Source organism: Ranitomeya variabilis, chromosome 8 (assembly GCF_051348905.1).
Source record: "Ranitomeya variabilis isolate aRanVar5 chromosome 8, aRanVar5.hap1, whole genome shotgun sequence".
In the NCBI taxonomy this organism is placed as follows: Eukaryota; Metazoa; Chordata; class Amphibia; order Anura; family Dendrobatidae; genus Ranitomeya; species Ranitomeya variabilis.
Genome location: NC_135239.1, coordinates 188,175,230 through 188,194,484, shown reverse-complemented (window position 1 = coordinate 188,194,484; position 19,255 = coordinate 188,175,230). Strand labels below are relative to the sequence as shown.

Here is a 19,255-nt window from a genome sequence, read left to right as displayed (position 1 = left end):
GGGTGTGGTGCTGTCCTATTGGCCACAGCAGGGAGCCGATTACTCCTGTTGGAAGCTCATATAACGAACTATATTGACAAACTGTGTGGCACAGATAGAGCCAATGCTGTCCAGAGGTTCTGGCCATGACATCTCCTCAATCACCAGGTTTTGCCCACAGAATGAATACAGAAGTGCCTGGTGACAGAAGCACATGTGGCAAGAGCAGGTCCAGGTGGAGATGTGACAGCTAAGGCAAGGTATTGCACGGTTAGGCTTCAGTTAGACTGGTTTATATCTTTCTGCTTTAGGCCTTCGTCATCAGACATCTGTGATTTATGTATGTTTCAGCTGCTAATTGCCACGACAGCCATCGGATATAAACACTTTGAATGTATACCCCTCTGTTTTTCTGAAGACCACAGATATAAGCTGGTCACCTTCCGGGCTTTACCTTGCAAACCAATCTTTTACTCGCCTAATTTCTGGTACGTAGTGATAAGAGAATGTGCTCTGATAAGGTGTTACCAGGCATGCTCTTGTGCTAACCAAGTGTCTTTGGCGTGCTCAAAAAATATGTTCGACTCCCCATGCCTACATGTCTCGCGGCTGTTCGAAAGCCTCAACACATGAAAGAATTGTCTGCTTGTTAGGCAATCCATGCATGTGTTGCGGCTGTGGAACAGCTGTGAGACATGCAGCCACGGGGACTCAACCATATTTTTTAAGCACATCGAAGACACTTTGTTAGCACCCGAGCATGCGCATGTAACACCTTACCCGAGCACGTTCACTCAAGTCATCACTACTGGTAAGGAGTAATCCCACATTGTCCTGACCTCTCACCTCATGAAGCAATATGCTATTTTCTACCTATTGTGCATAAATTACTTTACCCTCGATAACACATCTGTTTGCCCACTGGCATTTTTCATCAGCATTACCACAGGTTTTGCTTTGTTGTATCATCAAATGCCATGGGTTGGCCCACCAGGCCAAGTTCAGGTTAATGACCCGCACCGCACTTCTTGACTTTGCTCAGTCACTACTTTCCCGATGCTGACTTGGTTTTTGATAATTAAAATAAGCAGTCGCTTAGCTTTAATCATAGTCTGACTAACATGTGGTTTTTACAATAAAACCCCCAAGGACAACTCTGCCAATTACAATTGCTGAAAATTGCAGTCCTCGTTTTTCTTTTTGCCCGGGCAATGTATAAATGTCCCTGTGTTGCATTTTGCAACCTTTTTCTCATCACCGAGGCTCCAGTTTGCCCTGTTTTATTATTCTCATCTGCTTTTTAGATTTATTAATTCCAGTTCTGTTTTTTTTTTTCTTAATCACAACCTGTAGCTGATGAGCCACACATTCGGGTTGTGGGAAATTATGGCACGGCTTGATTTTACAGAGCACACCAATGTTTTCCAGCTGAAGAAGGACAAAGCGACTCTCAATTTCTAAAAATGATATGGAAGATCAGATGTACCCGATGTGTCTCCACAAGGGAAGCAGAATTTAATTTTGTTTTGCTTCACGGCACAGCAAGTCTCCCCATTCAACGTCTGCACAGCACGGCTTTAGGGGTTATGTTCTGAGCCAGACCTCGCTGTGAAACAGAGCAAGGAAAACTGGTTCCCATCCTTTGTAAGAGCACCGTACGTCTGGATACAGACCGTACTTGGTCCTGGGCTCCTGGAGCCAGCTGAGAAGAGTCTTCTTCACGGTGCATAAGTTGCACAATGCCGACCTGCTGGAAATTCATTCACCAGTAGCCTTAAATAAGAGGGCGATCTTTCCTGAAGACTAGTTTTGGAACTGAGCTATTCTGAATATAGAGGTTTCATGCAGTTTTCTAAATTCTTGTTAACATTTTTTCACCTACTCGTTTCCAAGTGATTCTAATGGGATCACATAGCGGAAAGTTAATACTGTAGAAGCTAAAATAAAATCTGGTAAAAGGAAATAAACATATTAGGCCTGGTATATGTCTTTGGTATTTGCTGATTTTTTTATTTATTTATTAGCGCCAAATTCTTCAAAATGGCACACATAGTTCATGGATAGTGATCAGCGAATGTGCTGGGATAAGGTGTTATCCGATCATGCTTGAGTGCTAAACGAGTGTCTTCGGAGTGCTCGAATAATATGTTCGAGTCCCCGCAGCTGCATGTCTCGCGGCTATTCGACTGCCACAACACATGCAGGGACTGCCTGTTTGTTAGACAACCCCTGCATGTGCTGCTGCTGTGGAACAACCGCGACTCATGTGAACATATTATTCGAGCATGCCGAAGACACTCGGTTAGCACCCAAGCGTGCTCGGATAGCAAATTATCAGAGCACGTTCACTCATCCCTGTTTATGAATTTAAGGAATTTTGCACAAAATAAGAAAAATATATTTATTTTTTGTCTTTTCCCTCTCTTGCATCTTTATAGAGCAAAAAGTCTGCTAAACGTTACAAAATTTGAGCAATTTTATTTTTTTTACAAAATTTAACTCCAAACTGGAGTACATTTGCAAATTGATGAATGGGCTGCAAACATCTGGAAAACACAACCATACCCACATCGACTAACATAAAAAAAAAAAACAAGCAGACACATATAAAATAGACTTTAAAAAGGTACAAGTTAAAAGAAAAATCAAAAGCAGAAGAAAACACCCAAAACTAGACAAGAAAGACTCAAATGTGGGCCCAATTTATATTACATTTGAACCTTTTTTTATTTTTTGTTTTTTTGTATCATGTTTTTCATTTGTGCTTTATACTTCTTTTATTTTGCACCTTTTTAAAGCCTCTTTTATATGTGTGCACCTGTTTGTTTTTTTATGTTTGTCAGGGTAAGTTCACACAACTGTATAACAAAAAAATCCATAAAACTGGGATTTTTTTCTCACTTATCATCCATGTGCAATGCCCCATTGTACATCATTGGTACGACTGCTGTCCGTTTTTTAACGGATAGCACTTGGACTGAAAATAAGTTCAGGTCTACGAGACCTCATTGTGACGTAAGTTTTCAACTTATTCATCAATTGTAATTTTTTAAAAAGTTGTACAACTTTTTGGGCAAATGTGCTCCAGTTTCCCCCTTGAAGTGATTTTTTGTACGCCTGAAATTTTTTGTGCAACATTTTAGCAGAACATGTGATTTTTTTTTTGGCACTAAAAAAGTTACAAAGATTATTATTAAAGGCAAAAATAATGAGCATTTTGATTTTATGCATGGATTTTGCAACATTTTGAAGCATTTGGTGCAATTAAGAAATAGCACAAGGCGAAAAAAAGAATAGTGACAAAATGGAAAAGATGAATGGGGAACATAGAGTCCCTATCGATTTTAGGTTCATATTATGACCCGTGTGGTGCCACTTTCATAGAGGTAAGCATTCTAGGAAGAATACCTCTATAATGCAGTGAAAATAAAAATCAATTTGCCATTTTTTTTGTTAATGGAAAGGGTCAATATACTGTAGTTAATGTAACTGTGAAAGACCGGAACCATAAGGAATTGAAGTGTATTTTATGCTGAAGGATCCTGCACGGTATAATGTGCACGCATGTTTTATTTTATTTTTTTTAATTTACCGTAATATTATGTTTTTAGAATGTGTGTGGAAGTGGAAATATGTTGTATATGTTTTGTTCTGGACTGTTTCACGTTCTGTAAATTTTGGCTTTTGATTGTGATTAAGAAAGGAAATTCTTGCTGGAAAATGTTACAACAGTTGATAACAATTGACAGATATTTATAATGCGGTTGTTTTGTATGCAGTGGATTGTGTAGAGAGCGACGGGAGAAATAGTGCAGGAATCGACCATAAAAACGTATCACATCACTGCTACGCGAATCTGGTTGTTTGCTAGGGTCAATTCCTATTATTTTTGTCACCACTGTAGGCCATTATATCCCTTAAAATCATCTAGGTCCTCCTATCACTGACAGAATGGTTAATTATAAGGTATAGATAGTACCAAAAATATTAGGATCTATCATGGTAAACTTTTTGCAGTCCTGCAAAGTACTGTATATAGTCTCTGGTGGTGAATATATTTGTATAGCATGCTACCAATGTTTGATGATTGCTGCAGGGTCCTTGATGAAACAATATTTCCATAAAGTTAGAGACATATGGAGCTACAGGCTCTAACTTACATGAACCCTTCCAATTAGCACAATGTAGGATGGCAGATTGTCCCGATGAAGTGAGGGCCTCCCTCATTGGGCTGATTGGCAAATGTCCTAATGCTCGAGAGTCGAGACCACTAATAAATGTTTGATTGGTGGGGTCAGGCCTCCAGAATCCTTACCTGCAGCATGCCTTTATAAAGGCCCTTATAAAGGCCAGTTCAGTGGGGATCCCCGATGTTGACCCACCTATCAATGTTTGATTTCTGGTGTCTGACCTCTAAGAACATTGGCGAGCAGCACAATGATGGTCGCAGCTAATCCCATTAAAGTGAAGGTTTCCCGCATGGTGCTGATCAATTGACGTCACAAAGGTTGACTACACCAATGTTTGATTCATGGTGTATGACCTTCAAGAACCTTAGTGTTTAGCACAATAATAGTTACATCTTGTCCCATTGAAGCAAATGCCTCTCTCATTGTGCTGATCGATGGAGGTCCCAGAACTTGAGCCCTCCGATCAATGTTTCATTGGTTCTGTCTGAACTCCACAAACCTCACTTGCATCATGTCCAATTACGCCCTGATCTGTGAGGATCCCTGAGGTTGATCCCAGCTATCATATTAATGATTTGCGGTGTCTGACCTGCAAGAACATCAGCGATTAGCACAATAAAATTAATAGCTTGTCCAATTTAGTGAAGGCCTCTCTCATTTTGATTAGAAGTTAACTTCACGGATAAACATTTGATTGGCAATGGTGGGGCCTGACCTCCATGAACCTCGGCGATCACCATGAAGGTTGTAGCTTGTCCCATTGAAGTAAAGCCTCCTTCATTGTGGGGATCCCAGAAGTCAACCGCACTAGTCAAGCATTGATGCATTCTGATTATGGGCCATTAATATTTAGATACCATGAAACCTCATCATTGTCAGGATTTTATGAATAAAATCTGAGCCAATAAAGTATTCTTTAGTCACATTGGTAAATAACGCCATTACGTTATACCGAGAAGAGATGTCTATAGATTGGCCAAGGAATTAAGTCTACAGGAACTTATAGCATCAATCAATGTCCCTATATCATATTAATCACTAGCATATTTGTTCTACAATATACAGTAACTTTAGATTACTGATCAGTTTAAAATGCATAAAATCACTTTTATCTCTTTTAAAAACTTTTAACTCTAGCACAGATTAGCACTGATTTTCCTAGTATGTGCCCATGGCCAGTGGCGTAACTACAAAGTGAGGGGCCCCGATGCGAACTTTCAAATGGGGCCCCCCCCGCGCCAAAATATTTCCCACCGAAATTCACATTTTCCCTATTCATTTCGCACACTATAGTTTTGTTGCTTTGTTGTATAGTCTGACCTAATACTGCCCTGTAATCGCTGAGAAAAATTATTTTATAACTAACAAGTCACTATACTAATTATGGTGATGTCTTCGGAAGTGCAGACTCTGGGCGTTCACGTCCGTCCTCGCTCTAATTCCAAGCGCACTCCCGGCGTTTGAAATTTGTGTGCTGTTTCTTCCTGGTATGACGCTGCAGTGCGTCATTTCCGGACCTGTGCAGTGTGGGGGTGTATTGGGTGTACTGGTCGGCTCCGGGGCATACGCACTGCACATTCTGACGCTGGCGAGTACACCCAATATTCCCCCACAGTGCACATGCTGGGCTCTGTCCACAGCCGTGTACCATTCTTCCCGACTCGGAAATTTACAGCCCGTACACACGCGGCTTTGCTCCGTGAACCCCGTACTCTGCTCTGTACACCTTGTACACACGCGGCTCCGCTCCTTACACCTGCGGATCTGCTCCGTACACCTCATACACACGCGGATCCACTCCGTACACCTCACACACACAGCTCCGCTCCGTACACACGCGGCTCCGCTTCATACACTCCATACACACACGGCTCCGCTCCGTCCACCCCGTACACATGCGGCTCCGCACACCTCGTACACAAGCGGCTCCGCTCCATACACCTCGTAAACACGCAGCACCACTCCATACACCCCATATATACATGACTCCGCTCACCTCTTTCACACTCGGCTCAGCTTTGTACACCTCGTACACACCTGACTCCGCTCTGTACACCTCGTACACATTGCTCCACTACACACATACACGGCTCCGCTCTGTACACCTTGTACACACACGGCTCTGCTACATCCACACTATGACCCCACACATAAACTTCCCCTCATTCAGCATCATGACAATCAGCACAGCAGAGTCCTGCATACAATTAATTGAGACATCAGTAGGTTGTGTTTTTGAATATCCATATTGAATCAGGAGCCCCATATAATCCTGCATAAAGGTTAATAATGGCCCCATAAGATGCTCCGTAGACACATTCGCCCAATATAGTGCTGCAGAAACGTTGATTATGGCCCCATAAGATGCTCCATAAAGATATTTGCGCCATATAGTGCTGCAGAAACGTTGATTATAGCCCCATAAGATGCTCCATAAAGATATTTGCCCCATATAGTGCTGCAGAAACATTGATTATGGCCCCATAAGATGCTCCATAGAGACATTTGCCCCATATAATGCTGCACAAATGTTATGGCCCCATAGATGCTCCATACAGGCAATTGCCCCATATAATGCTGCACAAATGTTATGGCCCCATATATGCTCCATACAGACACTTGCCCATTATAGTGCTGCACAAACGTTAGGGCCCCATAGATTCTCCATACAGGCACTTGCCCCATATAATGCTGCACAAATGTTATGGCTCCATATATGCTCCATACAGGCACTTGCCCCATATAATGCTGCACAAATGTTATGGCCCCATAAGATGCTCCACACAGATATTTGCCCCATTTGCTGTTGCTGCGATAAAAAAAAACCACATACTCACCTCTCCGTCGCTCAGGCCCCCGACACTTTCAATATTCACCTGCAGGCTGCTCCTCGTTCCAGCCGCCACTCTATCTTCCGCCTCCTCCGCACTGACGCTCAGGCAGAGGCGCGCACTAACTACGTCACCGCGCCCTCTGACCTCAGCGTCACTGCAGAAGAGTGGCGGCTGGAACGAAGAGAGGTAAATATCGCGCAGCGCTCCCCCTCCCCGTTATACTCACCTGCTCCTGGCGCGGTGCAGTCCCTGCTTTCCCGGCGCTGCTTGTTAAGAACTGGTGGCCTAGGAGCAGCATGGACGAGCTCTGGAGTAGGTGACCTCTATACTGACCGCAGACCCTGAACTTAACACATCAACTAGAAGTAGCCGTGGGATGTTCCTGTCACTCCCTAGACACCTCGTCACGGCCGGAGGACTAATTACACCTAAAGAAAGAAACAGGAATACTATCTTGCCTCAGAGAAAATTCCCAAAGGAAAGGCAGCCCCCCACAAATATTGACTGTGAGAGGAGAGGGAAATTACAAACGTAGACTGAAAACAGAATTTAGCAAAGGAGGCCACGCTACCTAGAAAGAAAAGACAGGAAAGAGTACTGTGCGGTCAGTATAAAAAATACTACAAAAATCCACCACAGAGAATACAAAAATCTCCACACCTAACTAAAGGCATGGAGGGTAACTCTGTGACTCCAGAGCTTCCAACTTGGCTGAGTAAATCTTAACACAGACAAAGCTGGACAAGAAAAAACATAGCAATTCACAAAACTATTAAGTCCACAGCATGTGGACTGCAAAAACAGAGCCAGGACTTATCTTTGATGATTTGGACCATCCAGAAGGAGAAACCAAGCAGAGATGTGGATCCCTAGAAAACAATGGACAACTGGCACTCAATAAAGGAAGGAGCCAGACTAAATAGCCCCGTCCAAAGTGGAAGCAGCTGATGACTGTTGTGAAGGGCAAACAGCAGCACTACCACTTATAACCACCGGAGGGAGCCTAAGAGCAGAACCCACAACAGAATTCACAACTGCTGCTGCTTCCTGTACTGAGCGGTCACCGTTACCGCTCATTACAGTAATGAATATGCGGCTCCACACCTATGGGAGGTGGAGCCACATATTCATTACTGTAATGAGCGGTACCATGTGACCGCTCAGTACAGGAAGAAGCTGGGGTGCCGGGCAGCCAGGGACCTGCAGGGACCGCGCCAGGAGTAGGTGAGTATAATTAGACAGCCCCCGCTCCCTGGCCCTGAAAACCCCTGGATACACCACTGGGCGGGCCGGGCCCCTAAGCACTCCGGGCCCGGTCGCAGCTGCGACCCCTGCGACCGCGGTTGTTACACCCCTGCCCATAGCCCAGGTTTCCTTTACTTATCCGCTAACTTGAGCAAGGATTGAGGTTATACTTCCCTTTTTACACTTTTTTTTTAACAAATGTATTTCCAAAATATAACTCAATTTTGAGCTTCTTAAAACTTTTCAGCTGCTGCCCTATGTAACCCCCAGTCTAAACCAACCCTCTTATTATGGATGACAGCGCCTGGACTTTGTTTGTAGTCTGAAACTGTTGAAATCTCTTGTTTTTATTTATTTAGCGCAGGAAGTTTAGTATCCTATAAAAATTAACATCCAGATTGTACAACTGCCAGTTTTTATCTCTGCCGTCTTCCAGAAGTTAGAAATGGAAAACCCTGTTTTTTTTAGGACTTAGGCTTGCAAACAATTCCTAAATCTTGATTCTTGCAGATTTCTCTTTTCATTTTGGGATGAATTACAATTTATACTGAAAAAGGTAAAAAAAACTCTTGTCTTTTCTCTGCACTTGTTACGAAAAATATTTCAGCAGATTACATGTATAAATGTTGAGGTTAAGCCTATAATAGAAACTATACACATATCAGCCATAGCATGGATAGGTGATAATAGCATCTTTCAAGAAATTGGATGGGTTTGGCTGCAAGTCAACAGACAGTTCTTGGAGTTGATGTGTTTGAAGTAGGATAAATGGTCAAATTGAAGGATTGAAGCAACTTTAACAAAGGCCAAATTGTAATTGACTGTTTCAAAGCATCTCCAAAACGGCAGATCTTGGTTGGTACACCAAAACTGGTCCAAGGAAGGGCAACCAAAGAAATGGCGACAGGCTCCTGGGCATCCAAGGCTCATTGATGCATGTACAAAGTGAATGCTAGTTCAAGCTCACAAAAGAGCTACTGTAATCAAAATTGATGAAAAAATTCATGCTGCCTATGATGGAAAGTCAACAAATAGCAGCAACTACAATAGGTGCAGTGGTTGTAGTCCCACGCGGGCCCTGGAGACTAGGGGAACCAAAATGTTCAATTGACGTATATGAAAAGATCAATGCTAATAAAGACTTACAATAATTGTGGGCCCGTTGGAGCTTTTGCATTGGGGCCCATGAGCTTCAAGTTACGCCACTGGCATACACTACAATATAACGTGCTGTGTAGTGAACTGTGAAGACAGAGACCGTCCAGAATGTCCTTTCCACCACCACAAATTTTCTACAATGGGCATGTAAGCACCAGAACTGGATCATGAAGCAACAAAAAAAGATGACCTGCTCTAATGATTCATACATTCTTTTATATCTTATACAAAATCTTAGATACAGATACCATAATAATAGTCCTCGGTACCCCTCGGAAACCATCCATAAACTACTTGCCTAATACCCTGTGAAGCTTCCCAATAGCATAGAACACATGACTTGAAGCATAAAAATCACAAAAAAGGTACTAAACAAAGAGGTATATTTTATTTACAATAGAAAATTACCATAAAATACAATTAAATGACAATCAAAATCCAAGTATCACGAACAGAGCTATTTGAATATACTGTACAGGTGCACCCATGAAAAAATGTGTTGCACCACAGAAACCGGGTATGGGCACAGAGGTAATAAAGCAGAGGGAGATTTTTTCAATATAACCAGCAATATTAGACTAATAAAGTGGCAGTGCATAATATCCAAAATGGCTACAGTCCCCTGCTACACTGTGTTCCAAATTATTATGCACATAGAGTTTAGGAGTGATAAGGTTAGAATTTTTTTGTTTGTCATTTAAACTCATTGATGGTGATGTGTGTCAGGGCTCTTTATATCACTGAAAGCAATTGCAGATACCTGTGCAAATTAGTTTGGCAGGTGTGTCCAAATAAAGGCAAGACTACTTAAGAAGGCTGTTCCACATTATTAAGCAGCCTACATTTTTTGCCAAAATGGGAAAGAAAAAGGATGTGTCGCCTGCTGAGAAGCAACAAATTGTGGAGTATTTAGGTCAAGGCATGACTACAATCAACATTGCCAAGACACTTCATCGTGATCATCGCACAATCAAGAAGTATGTAGCTGATTCCCAGCACACACGTGTGAAAAATTGAGGACTCTTTCCAACAGGCAATTGCGTAAGGTTAAAAGAGCAGCTGCAAAAATGCCTTGTCATAGCAGCAGACAAGTTTTTGAAGCTGCTGGTGCCTCCAACGTCCCCAGAACAACAAGATGCAGGGTCCTTCAGAGGTTTGCAGCTGTGCGTAAGACATCCTGTCGACCACCTCTATCCACTGCAACAAGCAGAAACGGCTCCAGTGGGCCAAACGATACATGAAGACTGACTTCCAAACTGTTTTGTTCACCGATGAGTGCCGTGCAACGCTCGATGGTCCAGATGGATAGAGTGGAGGATGGACACCCCATGAAAACACGGCTAAGGCACCAACAAGGAGGAGGTGGAATAATGTTTTGGGCTGGAATCCTGGGGAGAGAGATTGTCAGCCCCGTTATGATCCCTGAAGGGGTAAAGATGAACTCCATAATCTATGTGGAGCTTCTAAAACAACACTTCCTGCCATGGTTCAAGAGGAAGAACCGTGCTTTCCGCAGCAAGATCATTTTCATGCATGATAATGCACCGTCTCATGCTGCAAAAAACACATCTGCATCTCTGGCTGCTATGGGCATAAAAGAGGACAAACTTATGGTGTGGCCACCATCTTCCCCTGACCTCAACCCCATTGAGAACCTCTGGAGCATCATCAAAAGGAGTGTCTATGATGGCGGGAGGCAGTTCACATCTAAGCAACAGCTCTGGGAGGGTATTCTGTCCACATGCAAAACAATTGAAGCAGAAACCATCCAAAAACTGACAAATTCAATGGATGAGAGAGTTCAGAAGCTTCTTTTGAACAAGGAGTCCTATGTGCAAATGTAACATCACCTAGAATAAAGTTTTCACTTGAAAACTGTTTGATTTCATTTTGTAATAAGCTGATAATGCTTATAACTTCACAATTGACCATTTTTTGTTCAAAATAAAAAAAAAAGGTTGAAAACTCTGCTGTGCATAATAATTTGGAACATGCATTTTGAGTGTTTATTTTTTTTTTTTTAAAAAGATACTGTTTTCATAGGCAGTTTTTTCCAAAACATTGCAATTATACTAGAATAGTAGATGACTGGAAAATAACAATGACTGCAATTCAGATAGGTAATTTAGAGAAAATATGGGGAAATATTATTTGCATAATAATTTGGAGCACAGTGTAATACATGGGTATGGGGAAACACATATCCCTCAATTCAAAATCGGTCTTGGACCGCATAGTAAGAAACCCTTCTTCATGTAAAAAGAACAAGTGTTCTAATTATATATTCTTACCCATATCCTTTTCCATAGGTGCACACGCCCCGACGCGCGTTTTGCTTTCGGCTTCCTCGGGGGGCCAGTATCATATCATATCACTATGATATCACCTTCACATCTCCCACAATGGTTTTATAGACCTCCAAATAACAAACTTTTTATGCATCAGGCTACAAAAAGGGATATAGTTGTGTCTAACTTTGCAGATATCTTGTGTAGCAGAGTTTAGGAGAGTTGATTGACCCAACTTTGGTACGACAGCAGCCACGTTGGTTTTGCTCAGAAACCGATATAAATTAGTAATGTGACTAAAAAGCCTTAACTAGACCAATTCTGGAACCTGTAGTTTTCGGTTTTCAATTGAAAGGGCAATTTTCTGTGTTTACTATGGACAAAGTGAGACAGAATGTTTCATTCTTTTTTTTTTTGCCCTTTCCCAGTTGTTTCCCTATTGTCTACTTTTCCATAATTTGTAATTTCCCTTTCTTCTTAGTCCCCTGATCTGTTCACAGAGAGGCGTCTTCTTCATATGTCATCAGCGGTAGTTTTTTTTTTCTTACAATTAAAGGATACAAGAAATGTAAATGCCTATTCTAATTCTATGGATTCCAACTAATGTGATCCCTACAATATTTAATAAAATTCCCCTTTCAGTGTTATGTAACATAGACTGATGTAAGCTAACAGTATGTGTTATGCAGTAACAATTTTCTAATAAAATATTCTTCTTTTATTATTTTTTTGGCCAAGAATTCAGACCTTCTGACCGCTGTTTTGGTATTAGTTTTTTTATTTTTTAATTGCTTTTGTTTTGTTTTGTTTTTTTCATTTGCCTTGCATGTAGTTTTCTAGCATTTTAGATTAGTCATTGCTTGCTCTTGCCTTGTTCTTTCTTCTTTGCTTGCGCTTTATGAAGACACCCCTGGGGCGTAACGAGAAGCAGGGGGTATCATTTCTTTCTGGCACTGGCTATGTGAGTACACAATGGGCAAAAAAAATTATATATATTGTATTGCCTTGTAATATATTCATTTTACATCATCGTTGAATCACATCCATTCTGCATGAACTGTCTCTTTCGTGCTATGCCTGTTTTACCATTTTCAGTGTGCAATGTTTGTGGTGGGTAATCTATGTGTTGACATGTTAACTCATTCCTTTGTCCTAAAAAATAAAATAAATTGTTTGGTAAATTATATCAATTTCAACGTTTGCCTTTAACAACCCCTCATGTAAAAACACCTTCACGTCATCATCTTGGGGAAAGGAGATAAGAGTGCAACAAAATACAATGGTGGGCCTACAATAGCACTTAAAAGTTTTTAGTGCCCCTCCATTACCAGGGGCCACTTATAATACAAGTGTTTTCCAAACTAACAAACTTTTGGACAAGGTTATGTTGAAAAATTTTAGTGTGTATGCTTATGCATAACCAACCCCCTTTTTGTAAGCCATTACCTATCCACGCCTCTTTTTTCAACCCCCTATTTGTGCATCTGGAGGTCTGGACTCCAACAATCATCCCAGTCGGGTACGGACTGGGGCTGAAATTGTCATGGCATTTGAAATAACACAGGCCCATGTTGTCCCCATCCCCATGAACCAGATGGGATATATTACTAATATTACCCTGGATGGAGGAAAGGAAGATTTTCTACAATATCAATATTTCTAATGATACCTGTGGCCTGCTGGGGTAAGTGACGGAGTCAGCGACTTTGTGCTCCATCACAACTCTTAACAGTATGGGTTTCTTGAGAACACCGATTCTGTGAACAACGTAACAGACAAGGCAGCCCATGACCAGACAGGCCCTTCTGGCATTTGCTAGAATTGCCAGATGGCCAGTCCGACCCTGTTCCCAGTCCAGTGACATGCACAGGAAACTTTCCAGTAGATGCTTTTTTGGCACCCACTAGATTTGCCAACTCTTCTTGAAGTCCTAGAAGTTTTCCCCTTTTTTAGGAGCCTCTCTTTGGGATAGTTGGCAAATGTTGTGTCTTCTCTTGTGGTCAAAGGGCATTTAGGCCCCTCAAGGACCTTTCATTTGCTTATCATGTTTTTTTAACTTAATTATGCCTTCATTTCCATTGACATCCAAAGTTTTTTGTTTGTTTTTTTAATACTAAGATTTCTGCCAGGTAATTTTTAAAAATAGACCACTTCCCATCAGTCCAGATATCAGCACTCACTTAAGACTTTTATTTTTGTGCCAACCCCACATTTCGTTCAATGCCCCCACTTTTACGTAATGCATATTTACAAACTACATGCGTGTTTCTTCTGGAACCGTTTTCTACCTGAGGCTAATTTTTTTTGTTCTTTTAAGGCTCATGAGGCCGAAGATGATGCCAGGATGAACCCCGACCTCAACGATAGACTCAAACAACTGGATAAAGAAGTTTCTTATTACAGAGAGGAGTGCGGCAAAGCCCAGGCCGAGGTGGACAGGCTCTTACAGATTCTGAAAGAGGTGGAAAATGAGAAAAATGACAAAGACAAGCAGATAGCTGAGCTAGAAAGGTATATTTTCCTTCTATGACATTTTTCTGCCTAGCCCAATACCAGTTTTGTCTGACTTTTTGACTTATACTTAGGCCTTTTCAGATGAGTCAATTATCAGCAATGCTCATTCCCATCTGTAGGCCCTTCTAAACAGGCCGTCAATCATGCAACGAAAAAGCAAACTACTAGTTGTAGTTGTATCTGTTGTATTGATTTTTTAAGCCCCCTAAAGAAATCAACATTATCGGCAGCACATCGATCGATGTAAAAAGAGGATGTGCTGCCGTTAAAATAATACTCTGTACACAAAAAAATCTTACGAATGATCTAATATTAATGTGCTCATAGGATGATCATTGACCTGTCTAAACAGCCAAGAAAATGACCATCGATCGATTTGCATAGTCGAATGGTGGCCGGCTAATGACCTGAATCGGCCCATGTAAATGGGGCATTACTTGAAAGAACTTGCAATAACTGATAAAAAATCCTCCAATAGCCCCCAAAAAGTAGAACCTTCAAATGACTCATAATTGTGCAAATTGCCTCTTCAGAGAAAAAGAGGACTTGAACTCTATAGCGCCACCTGTTGGAAGTAACGATCCTACAAGTCACAATCAACTTTTTAACGAGTCTTGCGATATGACTTAGGATAAAAGCCAAATCAGTATCTCAATTCGCAGACACAGTGTTTTGGGTGAGCATTGCACGGCGTATAAGCGTCCTTACCTTGACAAGCCAGAGCTGGTATGTCACTCTCCACAAGGAGAAACCTTACCCCTTAAACTTCTTTCATAATTGGACTTTTTTGAGTTTACAGTAGTATAATCATTTGTTCCATCTCTTTACGTAAAAATAATAATAAAAAACCTCCATAGAATATATAAATGGTTATAACTAATTTAAGGCTGGGGCTACGCAGTGACTTTGGCTGTGTCACCTGTTGTGTGGCCATAGATTGCTATGTGCCACTGCTGCACTACAACCCCTAGAGGACTGCGACTGTGACAAGCAAATCACAAAACGTTCAACCGCCAAAGTCGCCATGTAGTCCTAGCCCAACGATTACTTCAAGTTCAAAACTTTTTTAAAAAGTTCTCAAACTTATGAAGTCTAGAGACAGATTTAGGCCTCCAAACTGCCACCAGTATTCTTCAGAGCCATATTCCTTAATTTTAGTCATGTATGATGCTCCAAAATTTGGCAGATGAGTGGCAAAAACATTTATATCACTTCTCGTGATGCGCTAAATAGCCAGGACTAGTCTGTCAGGGCATATATTCGTCCAGACGAGTTCTACCTCAGGTGATGTAATCCCACTCATTTGGCTTGAGTGATATCTCTTTTTTTTGGTCCCCTGACATAGCTTCAGTACAGGGCACTTGTTACAATACTGGTGGAGCAAAGCTGAAATCCAATGGCTGGAGGAGCACGAGCAGGGAGCAGCAAGTGGTAGTAGATGTCCTTAGATGTAGTAATAGGAGTTGTAGAAAACATTCCGGAGAGGAGTGGGAACAGTCTAGGTAAGACGGTTCTCCTGAGCTGGAGACTGAAACAAGACTAAGACTATTTTCACATGTTCAGTATTTGGTCAGTATTCTACATCAGTATTTGGAAGCCAAAACCAGGAGAGGCACAATCAGCGGAAAAGTAAAACAGAAACATGTCACCACTTCTGCATTTATCACCCACCACTCCTGGTTTTGGCTCACAGGTACTGATGTAAAATACTGACCAAATACTAAACGTGTGAACGTGGCCTAACAGATAAACAATACAGTGATTGAGTGATCCATGTGGCTTTTAGTAGGCCCAACCAGGAAACAAGAAGGCTTCCACAGGTTCAGAATCTGCCATCTTGGTAAAGGGCGATTGCAGAAACACAACAGCAGCCTCCAGTGGTAAGGGGTGGAAATGCAGCACAATTATCAAGGTGAATAATAGCAGCCACTAGTCGTCAATCCACAGAAGGACATCAGAATCCTGACAGCACTGCACGCTTGTGTGAGATCTCCTGTACAAAAACTATGAAAGGGGGACAGTCAGGACTAGTCTGCGGGGATGGAAGCCCCGCTGTACTGGTCCTGGCTGATTAGCATATTTTGAGATTATAAAAAGTGTTTTTGCCGCTCATGCCTGATACATACTGGTGGCAGAATGGGAGCATTAGGAAACCCACCAGGTTAAATCAGTAATATATATTTGTCCAATAAATGTGATCTTATCATGTGAAATGACGATGTTCTAAAACATCTCTAAAGTAGGAAACAGTAAATATTAGATGGAGAGCAAAGGGAAACTGCAGAAGTATCACTTCCCCAATGTTCTGTGCTGTTCTGTACTGTGCTGTACTGTGCTGTGCAGTGTTGTACTGTATTGTACTGTGCTACACTGTGCTACACTGTGCTGTGCAGTGTTGTACTGTATTGTACTGTGCTGTGCAGTGTTGTACTGTACTGTGCTATACTGTGCTGTGCAGTGTTGTACTGTGCTGTACTGTACTACACTGTGCTGTGATGTGCTGTGCTGTGCTGTGAGAGGGGAGAGGGAGTCCATGTTACAGTCTCTGGATAGCTAAGCCTACAGGAGAGACTTATACTATGAAAGGGGAGCAGTGAAACACCAGAAAGATCACGTCAACCCTACAAAAAAGCAGCGTAGGTAAGGAAAAAGACCCAAAATATGTAGGTACATGAGGAGTGACTGTGGTTATTTTTTGTTTCTTAAGTGAAATAATAATACCCTAGTCCTACCTTTTGGATAAAATTTGTATCTCAAAGTTAAAGCTACTAAAATGACATTATTTTTCCTGCAAGCTGCTTTAGAGAAGCCCAACTTTATTTTTCATAACTTTTAAGGCAAGCGAATAAGTAAATTTCAACCTGCAGTGTGGGACGCCATGCAGAAATAACATATGGAACTTAAAATAGTGACTAATAAATACATTATTCATTGCTGTAAATGGCGTGACGCGTCACCAGGGACCATGTAGAATCCATGTCTGGAAAATTACACATTACAACTTTCAAAACAGTCAATTTGGAAGTGAGTCCCATAACATCCCTGTCTATATGGAGTCACCTTTAACATGTACATGAGGTATGCAGATACAGCTGCCAACACAGCAGATGACTTTTCTTGAAACTCCTCCTAATTTTTCCTTTTTTTTAATTTCCCTCCATATCACTATTTTTTTTCTTGTCCCATTTTCAGTTGACATGGAAGGAACTCCCTTTGCGATAATAAGTTGAGGTCAAGAAGAAGTAGATTCCAAGAAGTGTCCCTATAGGTGTGAATGGTGTGAGTTTATCACCTCGGTATATGATGTGTTAGCAGGGTAAACTTGGCTATCACATTCATTCTAATATGTCTGGTCCCTTCACAACGGCCATGATACTTTTTTATGGCATTTGTGCTGTTGAAAGAGGAAATATCATACAAGACCATAAACACATAAGACTTTTTCAAATTCCAAACTCTCTCTCCATCTGGAGAGAAAAAATCTGAACATATTCTATCCAGGTTGTTATTTTTTATATTACTTTTTCTTATTCTTGTGAGATGTCCGGTTAAACTTAGTGTTATAGTTGTTAAAGTGGTATTCCCTTCTCCAAGATCCTATCCCAATATGTAGTAGGTATAATTCTAATAATATTAGCAAATACCTCCAATTAGAAATCTAGTATAGTTCTTCTGATTTATTATGTGAACCACTACCCATTTGTGCCCATGATATATCTGCACCTGGGGCCCCCCAATATCAGATTTGCTCTTATGTGCCCCCAGTATCAGAACTGCACCTGTGTGCCCTCAATATCAGAACTGCCCCTGTGTACTCTCGATATCAAAACTTTACCTATATACCCCCCAATATTAGAAGTGCCCATGATATATCTGCACCTGGGGCCCCCCAATATCAGATTTGCTCTTATGTGCCCCCGATATCAGAACTGCACCTGTGTGCCCTCAATATCAGAACTGCCCCTGTGTACTCTCGATATCAAAACTTTACCTATATACCCCCCAATATTAGAAGTGCCCATGATATATCTGCACCTGGGGGCCCCCAATATCAGATTTGCCTCTGTGTCCCATCGAAACTTGAACTGCACTTGTGTGCCCTCAATATCAGAACTGCCCCTGTGTACTCTCGATATCAAAACTTCACCTATGTACCCCCCAATATTAGAAGTGCCCATGATATATCTGCACCTGGGGGCCCCCAATACCAGATTTGCTCTTATGTGCCCCCGATATCAGAACTGCACCTGTGTGCCCTCAATATCAGAACTGCCCCTGTGTACTCTCGATATCAAAACTTTACCTATATACCCCCCAATATTAGAAGTGCCCATGATATATCTGCACCTGGGGGCCACCAATATCAGATTTGCCTCTGTGTCCCATCGAAACCAGAACTGCACTTGTGTACCCTCAATATCAGAACTGCCCCTGTGTACTCTCGATATCAGAATGTCACCTATATACCCCCCAATATTAGAACTGCCCATGTGTGCCCATGATATATCTGCACCTGGGGCCACCAATATCAGATTTGCACCTATGTGCCCTCAAAACCTGTTGAGTGTCAGATATTGAGCATTACACTTGTTGATAGTGTGGGGGGTTTCATTCTTGGGAGACCTATGATCACCAATTAGGCTATGTTTACATCTGCATTGGAGATTATGGTGCAGATTTGATCAAAAATAGCAGATAAAATTTGATTTGTCATAAAATTTTGGACGGAGGCGCAGTTTAATTTTTGTCATGTGCGAAGTCCAGAATTTTTGTTATTTCTATTTTTCTTTCACTAAAAATGGAAATTGGATTTGTAGCAGGATGAACTCCACGTTGATCTATATTTCCTATTTCCTTTTAAGAAAAAAAGTTACAGGCTGTGATGCAAACTTCACCAAATTTCCCCCCTCGTGAGATAGCATTGAGACTCTGCTAAAGGACGATGTTGTATTCTAGACTAAGGCTGCTTTCACACATCAGTTTTTTGCCATCAGTCACAATCCGTCGAATTGTGAAAAAAACAGATCCGTCGCAGATTGTGAAAAAC

At 41.5% G+C, this 19,255-nt stretch overlaps 1 protein-coding gene across 3 annotated transcripts in view; it reads left to right on the top strand.

Moving 5' to 3' along the window:
* The window catches only part of ERC2 (ELKS/RAB6-interacting/CAST family member 2), a 1,115,226-nt gene that overhangs the window by 372,403 nt on the left and 723,568 nt on the right, over positions 1-19,255 (top strand). For 2 of the 3 annotated variants that reach the window (XM_077278496.1, XM_077278495.1), the window contains one exon: positions 14,012-14,205. In XM_077278496.1, coding sequence (XP_077134611.1) covers positions 14,012-14,205 — 194 coding nt within the window. Of the gene's footprint in view, positions 1-12,598; positions 12,656-14,011; positions 14,206-19,255 lie in introns of all 3 variants that reach the window. The other variant, XM_077278494.1, reaches the window with a different exon arrangement.